Source organism: Monodon monoceros, unplaced genomic scaffold (genome assembly GCF_005190385.1).
Source record: "Monodon monoceros isolate NGI ecotype Baffin Bay Population unplaced genomic scaffold, NGI_Narwhal_1 Super_Scaffold_4, whole genome shotgun sequence".
Taxonomy (NCBI): Eukaryota; Metazoa; Chordata; class Mammalia; order Artiodactyla; family Monodontidae; genus Monodon; species Monodon monoceros.
In genome coordinates, this window is record NW_021703781.1 from 36,784,537 (window position 1) to 36,796,858 (window position 12,322).

Here is a 12,322-nt window from a genome sequence, read left to right on the forward strand (position 1 = left end):
TCATTTCTATATGGTTTTACAATGATAATGTTCCAAAGCAACTAAATGTACTTGATGAGATAAATGCATGTGTGGGGCCTAATATCAAGCAACAGTCTATCTGGCATCAGTAATCAAACAATTACGAAATGGAAAGTACATCCTGTACAAGCTGACAGACACATTAAATCAGGAGAGCTGTGGGCAGACGTACTGACACTGCAAGAATTACCAGAAAACATTAATTTCAGCATTAATAAAATGGCAGTAAATAGATGACAGCTGCCAGATGAACTAAGAAATAAGGTTACTGGCCTTGTTAAGCTCGCGTCTGATTTTCTCAGGCACAAACTGGTCGAGGTAGCGTCTGAAGTGAAGGGCATCGATGGCGACGATTTCTGTGCCGCGCCGCTGCCAGTCGTCCCTGGGGCAGGACAGATGGGGGAAAATGAGGAATGGGGAAAGGCACTCATAAATAAAACCCTCACAAGGGTCAGGTTTCTGAGACTTTGGCAGGGTTAATACATTACAAACAAACCAGTGGGTATATATCTCAGCAAATCAGGAGGGTAGAAAAACACCATTTTATTTTTAAATTCCAAGGGATACATATTGTGGACTGCCAGGCATTAAACAGTAAAATGAAAAAATAGTACGTATTATAAACAGACACATCATTAACAATGAGTCTTCCAGGTTAAAAGATTTTGGGGGCAAACGAAAGGAATTTAGTTCTTTGTTTTCCTCCAATACTAAAGACATGGCGTTTGTATCTCAACAAGAGCTCATTCCTCCTTTGTTCTGAAAGAACTGCTCTAAGTATTGAGTTTGTAACATCACCATTTATTGTCCAAGAACGAATCCCAAGAAGTCAAGTTCTGTAAAAAATGTGTAATAACTACCTACTGTGCTCAGTTGCTGACTGGGCAAAACTATTTTTAAAAAGGCAAAGAAATCAAAGCAGATGATAACAATTTGCCCAAGGAGACAGGAAAAACTGGCTGAGATGGTGATTCTAGAAATGTGAAATTCCAAATATTTCATCTCTTTATAAACATGCATATACTGATATGGCAGTCAACTTTTCACACTGAAGAATACCCACAGAAACCTTCATGTTAGTCTAAATAATTATCAGGAATTAAACATTCACATAGATAATTGTTGCAACCACATACTTTAACCAAAACAAAGGGAAAGAGACTAGGGACTAGACTTGAGATATTACAAAGATAAGGTTGTATGGCTACATGGGCAATAGCTGATTCTTTCTGCCACAATGGCTCTTTTGCATTGAAACACACATACATAGGCCACACACATTTTCTGTAAAAATTTACCTCTGGTAAACCAACTTAGTGGGAAAGCAAAAATGTCAAAGTGTAAAAATATATTTCAATAAGAACGAGGAGACTGCAGCAGCAAAATTCAACATAGGTTCTGCTATCAACTGTTTGTGGCATCAGGCAAATTGTCCCAGCATAGGTTTCCGCCACTTAACCTGATCTCACAGAAAAGGTAAGGATAACTAAATAAGCTGTTTAAAGGCTTTAAGCTCTAATTAGTTCGACCTTGGAAGTTAATCTCCACTGGCTGCTTACAATTAGCAGCTGAGCTGTGCCTTTCTTCTTCTTGGTTTAGACATTTGGCTTTTCTCTGTTGTTCCCTTTGGTATATGGAGATAGTGATACTGTTTTAACTACTAACGAAACTGTACTATTGAATTTACAAAGAAAATTATATTTCTGAAATAAGAACAGATGGGAGACAGACTGTACCAGGGTCAAACCCACATTCCTTAGCTTTTGGTCATGAGATGCTAACGTCAGAAATGAACTCACCTCTCACTCCCGTCCTCATGGCTCCGGGCCCATCGGTATGTTTCGGCATAGCCTGTGTATTCACTGTACTGTTCAGTACCTGAAACAAATAACCTGCCACTATTATTTTTGAGAAAAAAATTTCTTTTTGAATTTTATTTTTTTTTATACAGCAGGTTCTTATTAGTTATCTGTTTTATACATCTTAGTGTATGTATGTCAATCCCAATCTCCCAATTCATCCCACCACCACTGGCCCCAGAAAAAAATTTCTTAAGAACTGCACCTTCTAAAGGGTCTCTGTTAAGAAACAAACAAATAAAAAACCCCACTGGTCTTAATGACTTGTTACTACTTCCCATAAAGAAAAAAATGATGCCTTCAAATGCCACTGCAATTATCATACAGTGAATGAATGTCCCAATCAACAAAGAAAACAAAATGTCTGTCATACTCATTTCTTTTATGAGGAGTACATAAAGATTGTGTTTTATAAAAGTCCACTGTCGGGCTTCCCTGGTGGTACAGTGGTTGAGAGTCTGCCTGCCGATGCAGGGGACACGGGTTCGTGCCCTGGTCCGGGAAGATGCCACATGCCACGGAGAGGCTGGGCCTGTGAGCCATGGCTGCTGAGCCTGCGCGTCCGGAGCCTGTGCTCCGCAACGGGAGAGGCCACAACAGTGAGAGGCCCGCGTACCGCAAAAAAAAAAAAAAAGAAGTCCACTGTCTTCAATGTCAGTGATCAGATGGTTTTTTATTTGTGTTGTTGAAAAAATAAATTTTACATAAAAACATTCCCTAAGAAAAGTGTCAATAAAATTAAATTTAGGATTTGCCTATCAACAGGCAAGGTACCTCAAAGAACTTTGTAAAACTAGGATATTATGCCTGAGAAGACAGGGAGGGAAAAAAGCATAATTAACATTCATCTGATGAGAAGATGTACCAAGCTTGGCATATAACATAGATTTCTAATTCACTGGACCTAAACATATCAAAAGGGATGGTGTCAAAAGTGTTCTATTTAACTAAGTAAATAAGCTCATTCCAACTCCTACGGTCAACTCAATAATTACTTGACCTGATAAGAATCAACAAAACAGTAAAATTAAATGCTGAAAACTTGAGCAAGATTATACTTTTCACATTAAAAAAAAAATAGAAACAAGACAACATTGAGAACTAAGATTAATGATATTTTTAGTACAGTTGACTCTCAAACAAATGGGTTTGAACTTCACAGGTTCCCTTACACTGTAGATTTTTTTCAATAGTAAATACTACAGTACTAGACAATCTGCAGTTGGTTGAATCCACAGAGGTGGTCCCCACAGATGATGGAAATGTGTATTCAAAGGGCTGACTGAAGTTATATACGCATATAAGTTATATGTGAATTTTACGGTACTACGTTTCTCTTCAAAAGATACACTTCAGTGGGATTCCTACCAAAATGAATAAACTGAATCTAGTTATGAAAAAACACTGGGCAACCCCCCCCCCAAAGAGATATTCTACCAAGTAACTGGCTTCAATGTTTTAAAAATATCAAGGTGAACAAACACAAGTTTGAGAAACTGTCCCAGTTTAAAGGATACATGACAAGTCTATTCAAGGTCTGATCCTGGATTGGACTGTAGACTGGGTGGGGGGAAAAGCTACAAAAGATATAATTAAGATAATTGATAGAATATTGACTAGGGATTAGCTAATAGTATTTTATCAATGTTAAATTTCCCAATTATTTATTTATTTATTTTTTGCGGTATGCGGGCCTCTCGCTGTTGTGGCCTCTCCCGTTGCGAAGCACAGGCTCCGGACACGCAGGCTCAGCGGCCATGGCTCACGGGCCCAGCTGCTCCGCGGCATGTGGGATCCTCCCAGACCGGGGCACGAACCTGTGTTCCCTGCATCGGCAGGCAGACTCTCAACTACTGGGGAAGCCCAAGTTTCCTAATTTTGATTAACTATGCTGTGCTAATGTAAGAGAATGTCCTAGTTCTTAGGAAATATACAATAAAATATTTGGAGTAAAAGGGCAGAATGTCTCCAATATACTCCTAGTTCAGGAAAAGAAAATAGAGAAAGAATGATGTAGCACATGGGGCAGAAATGTAAACTGGTGAATCTGGGTGAAAATTATATGGAAATTCCTTGTATTATTCTTGCAACTTTTCTGTAGATATGAAAATTTTCATACATAAACAAATATAAACATAGATATACAATATAAGTAAATATTAAATAAAGCTATGAAAAATACTATTCTATTTTTATAAATGATTAAAATATTCCATAATAAAAACTTAAAAGATTTAAACTCAATACTAGAGTTTCTAGTCTATTACTGAGCACACTGTTTCTTAAAAATAATTTTTCAAAATTTTAAATAATTTACAGTTTAATTACCATAAATTCACCTAGTATTTGGGGTAAGATAGTCTGCTACAAATCAAGAAAATAACTACAAATTAATGTTGTTTCTGTCAGGCTTCCTTGACACTGTAAGTAGAGTTGGTTGTTCCTTCTTTGTGCTCCACAGTACTCTGCATACAGCATCAGCAGAGCAATTAACATATTAAATTGCAATCTGCAAATCAATTATATTTCTACACAGTATCAACGAGCAGTCAAAAACTGAAAATTTAAAACTACATTTACAATAACAAAAAATATGAAATACTTAGAGGTAAGTCTGAGAAAATGTAAAATAAGTATACAATAAAAAGTATGTAATATGACTGAGAAATTAAATAAGACCTAAATAAACATAAAGATATCTCATTTATGTGTCAAAGACTAAATATTGTTAAGAAGTCAAGTTTTCCCACATACAGATGGCCAATAGGCACATGAAAAGATGCTCAACAGTGCTAATTATGAGAAATGCAAATCAAAACTACAATGAGGTACCACCTCACAATGGTCAGAATGGCCATCATTAAAACGTCTACAAATAACAAATGCTGCAGAGGGTGTGGAGAAAAGGGAACCCTCTAACACTGTTGGTGGGAATGTAAATTGGTGCAGCCACTATGGAGAACAATATGGAAGTTCCTCAAAAAAATAAAAATAGAGTTGCCATATGATCTAGCAATCCCATTCCTGGGCATATACCCAGACAAAACTATAATTCAAAACGATGTATGCACCCCTATGTTCATAGCAGCACTATTTACAATAGCCAAGACATGAAAACAACCAAAATGTCCATTGACAGATGAATGGATAAAGAAGATGTGGTATGTATATATAGTCCATATATATATAATGGACTATTACTTAGCCATCAAAAAGAATGATATAATGCCATTTGCAGCAACATGGATGGACCTAGAGATTACCATACTAAGTGAAGTAAGTCAGAGAAAGACAAATACCATATGATATCACGTATATGTGGAATCTAAAATATGACACAAATGAACATATCTACAAAACAGAAACAGACTCTATGGAGAACAGACTGTAGTTGTCAAGGGGAAGGGAGGGTGGGAGAGGGAAGGAATGGGAGTTTGGGATTAGGCAAACTATTATATGTAGGATGGATAAACAACAAGGTCCTATGGTATAGCACAGGGAACTATATTCAATATCCTCTGACAAACCATAATGGAAAAGAATATGAAAATATGTGTGTGTGTGTGTGTGTGTGTGTGTGTATAATTGAGTCACTTTGCCGTACAGAAGAAATACAACATTGTAAATCAACTATACTTCAATAAATTTTTTTTTAAAAGTCATCTTCCCAAATTGATCTATAGATTCAGAACAATCTTAATTAAAATTCAGCAACCTTTTTTGTAGATATTGAGAAACTCATTCTAAAATTCAACAAACAACTCTGAAGAAGAACAAAGTTAGAGGACTCACGCTGCCTGATTTCAAGAATTATTATAAAGCTACAGTAATCAAACCAGAAAGAACCAAAAAAACCAAAAAAACCAAAAACCTAAATTAATAAATTGGACTTCAAAATTAGAAACTTCTGTTTTTCAAAAGTCATTGTTAAGATAATGAAAAGACATACTTCATATGTCTGATAAAAGACTTACCTAAAATATATATAAAGCACTTCCAAACTCAAGAATAAAAAAGCAAACAACCCAATTAAAACATAGGCAAAAAGATGGCTTCAGGAGCATAGCCATATGTCAAAACTTACCTAACTGCACACTTTAAATATATATGGTTTGTTGTATGTCAATTATACCTCAATAATCTGACTCCTTCACTAGACTGACAGCTTCTCAAGGGCAGGGATTATATATTATTAACATGTGTGCCTACATTAGCATCTTGTAATGCAAAAATATAGAAGCAGTTGAGCAGTTGCTGCATAAACATAATTAAGGACCGAAACAGGAAGAACACTGAGGTTAAAATAATGAGTCCAGAAACACTTAATCTGGACTAAGTATTATATAATTGACATATTAAAAAATTCATTTACAAAGACAGTGTGGCATGGCAAAAAGAGCACCACACTGAGATTAAGAGTCACAAGGAACCCAAAGTGAATCCTTAAGTAACCAAATCTCATTGGACTTCATCTCAATGTCTAAAAATTAGGCTTGTCAATAATTCTTATATTGTTTACCCCATAGAATAGCTTGGAAAACCAAATAAGACGAGTTTAAAATCCTTCAATACCATACACAGGCTGGTAGTGGTGTCATCAGACTTAACTTTGTAAGGGAGTAGAGAAACCAAAGATATATGACTCTATTTATGTGGGGTTAAAAAGACACGTGGTCTACTGGCCTGACTGGGAATAAAGACAGCCGGGAATAGTCCTGTTCTTTTGCTTTTTGCCCTGCGGTGGACAAGCCTCATTTTCCCTGTTTATTATTATTATTAATAATAATAACAATAATAGCGCCTACTCTGATCTCTTAATTATGAAAATAAACACCTCTTCTGTCTTTTGCAAAGTGGTTGAAAAATATAAAATATCAATGATCAACTTCTATTTCAAATTAGGATGGTTTTTGTCTTTTTTCCTAACAGAAACAAGGTTAGGTTTATTTCCTTCAGGTTTGGGAAATCAAAAATGCACATACAGATGCTTTTGCTCTAAAATTAAATCCTGAGTTTTCTAAGTAAACATCTTTCAAAATTATGTTGTTTGTTCTGAAAAACAAATGCCCTTAGCTTGCTTTAAATTTAAATTTACTGATAAAGTTTTCTGAAAATGCAAAAGGTGAACAGTGATAACAGCAAAAGAGAGAAGACAAAGACCTTTGTGATAGCTCTCTCTAGGGGTATAGCCTTAAGACTTCATACTCAAAGACAAACCTTCACCTAAGTTAAAAACTTTTAAGGAACCCATTTAAATCTTTTCAAGAGCTCATTACAACCTTATGAGTTCTTAGACTTTACAGTAGTAAGAAAAATTCTTATTGTCTTTTACTAGTAATGAAAGTTTATGATGAACACAGCAAAAAATATTTGGAGATTAAAGAAATTCTACTTACTAATGGGTTATGCCATTAGAAAGAAGATTTATACAAAGAACCTAGGGGTAAGACAGGAATAAAGACACAGACCTACTACAGGATGGACTTGAGGATATGGGGAGGGGGAAGGGTAAGCTGTGACAAAGTGAGAGAGTGGCATGGACATATATACACTACCAAACGTAAAATAGATAGCTAGTGGGAAGCAGCCGCATAGCACAGGGAGATCAGCTCCGTGCTTTGTGACCACCTAGAGGGGTGGGATAGGGAGGGTGGGAGGCAGGGAGATGCAAGAGGGAAGAGATATGGGGACATATGTATATGTATAACTGATTCACTTTGTTATAAAGCAGAAACTAACACACCATTGTAAAGCAATTATACTCCAATAAAGATGTAAAAAAAAAAAAGAACCACCATCTACCCCACTTTTATTAGTATCATTAAAACAGTGGTGATTATGCAGCAGAAAAAAACACTCTGGCCTTTCATTCCCATGATTAATAAAAATTAAGAAAAGCAAACTCCAACTTTATTTGGATCTTTCCCAATGAGCTGGTGTCATTTAGTAAGCACTGGGCTGTTTTTGTAGTGATGGGCACCTCTAGTGTTGTTAGCTCTATGAAAGGTACCAGTACTATAAGCAATGGTGTCTGCTTTTGTCTTTTCTATCAGTTCTGCTGACACTCACAAAAGATTTAAGGACCTGTGGTGTTTGGGACGATTTGATTCACTAGAGGGCAGGTTTTATATTAAATGTTGTCAACATTCTGCTCAGTAAGTTTCATGTCTAGGCATCTGCTTTATGTTCTCACCACACAGAAACAACAAAATAATCTCCCAGCACCACAGTAACACCTTTTAGTATTGAAGCTTTTACTGGACGTTATGAAGGAACACAAGAGAGGGGAAAAAAGGGGAAGATTGGAGTTTTAATTCTTTTCCTCAATCTATACTTACTGAAAGGTTTTAACTCATGCCTGCTCCAGGGAGGATCACAGCAAGTAGAAGGATAACACTGTTTGGATAAAAGTATTTGCCTGTTTGCATGACCTGTTTCATATTCATTTAAAAGTCTGATACCAACCAGATGCCCCACAATGATGATAAATTTAATTTATTTCCAATTTCTCAAACTCTTCTACAGATTCAGGCAGCACAGTCACAGCCATTAGCTCACTGAGCCTGGTTGAATCATTGAAGGAATGGAATTGATCAGGCAGATAGAGTGCAGTGCATAGTTAAGAGTCTCCTAAGAAGGGAGATGGCAGAAATCCAACATCAAATAGATGATGAAATGGCCATTTCCATTAAGGGAACATCACATCACAGATATTAATTAGGAGGCACTATAATAGAGTTAAGTGGATATGGGGAAAAAATGCTGAGTTAAAGTCACCCCGGGTGTCCTTAGCCTGAGGTAATTACAGGTGTGAAGGTGAGTCATGGATCTGCAATTTTCCATCTATTTTACAATGGCTGCAGGTAAGTTAGAGACCAGATATAACTCCAGAGTGATGATGCTTTTTTAGATTGGGGACAAACTATCCTTAAAAAAGAAAAGAAGTCTAATGTTTTCCTTTTACTATTCCCAAGGAAATTATATCCTTTATTTACAGAAACATTAATGGGAGATGACAAGGGACTACTTCCCTAGTACAACGTAAGTGAAACAAATGAAACAAATTAGCTTTGAGTAAAAATGCCCTGCATTCTACCAACTTTTTTATTTCAAGAATGTAAATTCATCCTAAAAAATTGATGGGAGGGCTTCCCTGGTGGCGCAGTGGTTGAGAGTTCGCCTGCCAATGCAGGGGACACGGGTTCGTGCCCCGGTCCGGGAAGATCCCACATGCCGCGGAGCGGCTGGGCCCGTGAGCCATGGCCGCTGAGCCCGTGAGCCATGGCCGCTGAGCCTGCACATCCACAGCCTGTGCTCCGCAACGGGAGAGGCCACAGCAGTGAGAGGCCCACGTACCGAAAAAAAAAAAAAAAAATTGATGGTATATTTTGTTCTCAGTCTTCAATTCAAATCTAGCTTAACTGCTAAAAATTAAAACTCTTTTAAAGTATTATTTGATACACCCAAATGCTGGAGACGGTCACATTCCAGAACTTCAGTGCTCTCTAAAACAGTCTGAGATCAATATTCAAAGTATTCATTTGCCCAACAATGGATTTATGACAGTTTAATTTTTTTGTTCTGTAATTCCTTACACTCTTTTCTCCCCTAACAACTTCTAACTACACCCTTCTTATCTGCATACATAATAAACAACAAATGCAGATAGACAACCAATATGTGAGTTGAGACAATGCTGAGAATAAAAGGGTTTTATCTTTCTATTTCAGTACAGTTTGGATTACAACCTCAGAATTCTGGATGAAATACTTCAGGTTATTAACTTCAAATAGCTGCAGTTCTATCAAAGAAGAAATTCCTTTGCTGAAGTTCTTAACTTCCTATATAAACTCAAACAACAATTTTTACTTTTTGCCTTATCTCACCAAAACAGAAGAATCAAAAGGATATTATAAGAAATAATATAAGGTTATCTAAAAGATGTGGAATAACTCCTTGAAAGCCCTTTTATCCACAAGCACTTATAAAAGTTATGGACACATCAACAAAAACAATGGAGTAAAAATCTCAGAGAACTGTCTCCTCCATAAAAATAATAAGAACACTGGCAAAACTTGTAAGAATCATCTTTTTCTGAACTGTGGGAATTAACCAAAGGCTTGCAGCAGCCTGAGGAGTGTTTATTAAAGAAAAATTGGCTGAATATTGGTAAACACAGTGAGTTGTATGGTGTTTTAACTTGCCCTGTTCCTGTTCCACTTTCCCAAGCTCCGTAGTAGCCTTAGAAACCAACAGCCTATAATCAAAGCAGCCTGGTTGCCACCAGGGGGGGCAGAGAAGGGTTGAAGCTCCTTCAAAGCCCCATTCTCAGAGAACTGTAATCATCTGACCTGTCTGGTGGTTCCCTGGAAGAACTCAGTCACAAGGCTGTCTTTATTTGACCAGACCTGGACTTTGTCCAGGGTGAAAAGCCTAATTCCCAGGGGTGTTTGTTGAAAACAATTTCAGTCAATTGTTTAACAGTGTAGCTGCCTGAGGCATTAGATTACAGTTGGGGTAAACAGGCTAACCAAAAAGCTTCAGAGGAAAAGCTAAGGAATGAGAAGTACTTACGGGACTTTGAAAAGTATCCTCGGAAATCTAGACGTCTACACACATGCCCATAGCTGTACACAGGCTCAAGAAAGACCTGAGAAGGTCCTAACCTCTCCCCTCACTCTGATCTTGAGGCTCTGTGTAAGCAGGAAGGAAGTGTCAACTGCCTGGTGGAGTGTTGAAGGTAAGCCCCAACATATACACAGAGCCCTTTGGCAAAGACTGACTTACTGGCTCTAGGCATTTAAGAAAATCTCTGTCCAATCATTAGGTAACTACTAATCTAACCAAGCAGAGACTTTAGTGGCTACACATGAAAAAGAATAGTCTTCACAGAACTAGATTAGGAAAGTCACTAAACAAACAGCAACAAAAACATACTCTGGGAAAAGGAGAAAATCTGATTTCAAGAGTTGCCCCATTTAAAATGTCCAGTTTTCAACAAAAAAATTGAGACATGCAAAGAAACGAGAAAGTAGAGTCCATACTCAGAGAAAAAAAGTATTCATTAGTAACTGACCCACCCTGAGGAACCCACCAGATGGTGGACTTACTAAACAGAAACTTTAAGTCAGCTGTTTTATATCCATTAAAAAAAACTAAAGGAAATTATGTCTAAAGAACTAAATGAAAATATGAGAATAATGCCTCACAAACAGAGAATCTCAATAGAGATAAAAATTATTTTTAAAAAGAATCAAATAGAAATTCTATAGTTGAAAAGCATAATAACTGGAATAAAAATTTCACTGAGGGTATTAAAAAGCAGATTAGAGCAGACAGAAGAATCAGTGAACCTGACAATAGGTCAGTAGAAATTATCCAGTCTGAGAAACAAAAAGAATGAAGAAAAATGAACAGAGCTTCAGAGACCAATGGACAACACCAAATGTACCAACACATGCATAACAGGAGTCTCAGAAAGAGAGAAGAGAAAGGGACAGAAAGAATACTTCAAGAAATAATGGCCAAAAATTTACCAAATGCATCTAAACATTCAAGACATTCAATGAACCCAAACAGGATAAAGTTAAAGAGATCCACACCTATACACATCATAAACAGTTGAAAGACAAAGAGGGAATCCTGAAAGCAAAACATAAGGGACAAAATTTAGATGCTCTCCTGAAGGTGGCCTACAAATGCATCTGAGATGTGTGGTCTCAGTCTTAATTCTGTCATGTACCTCTTTGGACATAAATTAGTTGAGTTATACATTTGATAAAACTAACAGAGGATGGTTTTCATCCCATTGTAATCTTTGAAAATAACAATCAACCAAATTCTCCTACACTTAGCCTGTTAGTCTCCTATACTAATCTCAAAGCGGCAATAGATTCAAAGAGGAAATAAGAAATCCTCCTTTGCAGAAAGAAAAAACATCAGCAATTGATGGCTGATTACGGCTTTTATAAGGGAATTTTTTTTTTGGGGGGGGTGTATGTTCTTTTAGGTACCTGAATAAAAGGCTTAACTTCCCCTACAGTGGCTGATTAAGAGTTTCTTAAGAGTTATGAGTTAATCATCAATTTTTTTTGGTAGCTTATACACAAGAAAATACTGTGACATAGTGATATTGCAATCTAAAGAAACTTAAGGGAAAAAAATGTAAATCTTGATTAATAGGCCTAAAGTATAAATTTGACTATGTTTCCTTCTCTCCTCCACCCATAATAACTTAAATCAAAGAGAGGCACTATGATAATCACACTTTTTCTCTTAGGATTAGAAATTAGAATAAACATAAGGCTACTGATTTATTTCCCTTCTATAAAGCTCACTGTTGTACTGACTCTCTCCAAACACTGTAACTGTTTTTTATACTTACATAGTGTGTTCATACTGAAGTACAACAAATCACTTTGGAAATATAATGGAAGAACAAT

The 12,322-nt window shown here is 36.6% G+C and overlaps 1 protein-coding gene across 5 annotated transcripts in view; it reads right to left on the reverse strand.

The window, feature by feature from the left end:
- Positions 1 to 12,322, reverse strand: part of PARG (poly(ADP-ribose) glycohydrolase) — a 120,365-nt gene that overhangs the window by 27,282 nt on the left and 80,761 nt on the right. For all 5 annotated transcript variants that reach the window (XR_003797008.1, XM_029245107.1, XM_029245108.1 and 2 more), the window contains 2 exons: positions 1,821 to 1,899; positions 295 to 403 (listed from right to left, as the gene is read on the reverse strand). Coding sequence is in view for 4 of the 5 variants with exons in the window: in XM_029245107.1 (XP_029100940.1) it covers positions 295 to 403; positions 1,821 to 1,899 (188 nt within the window). In the remaining variant the exon portion in view is untranslated. The remainder of the gene's footprint in view (positions 1 to 294; positions 404 to 1,820; positions 1,900 to 12,322) is intronic.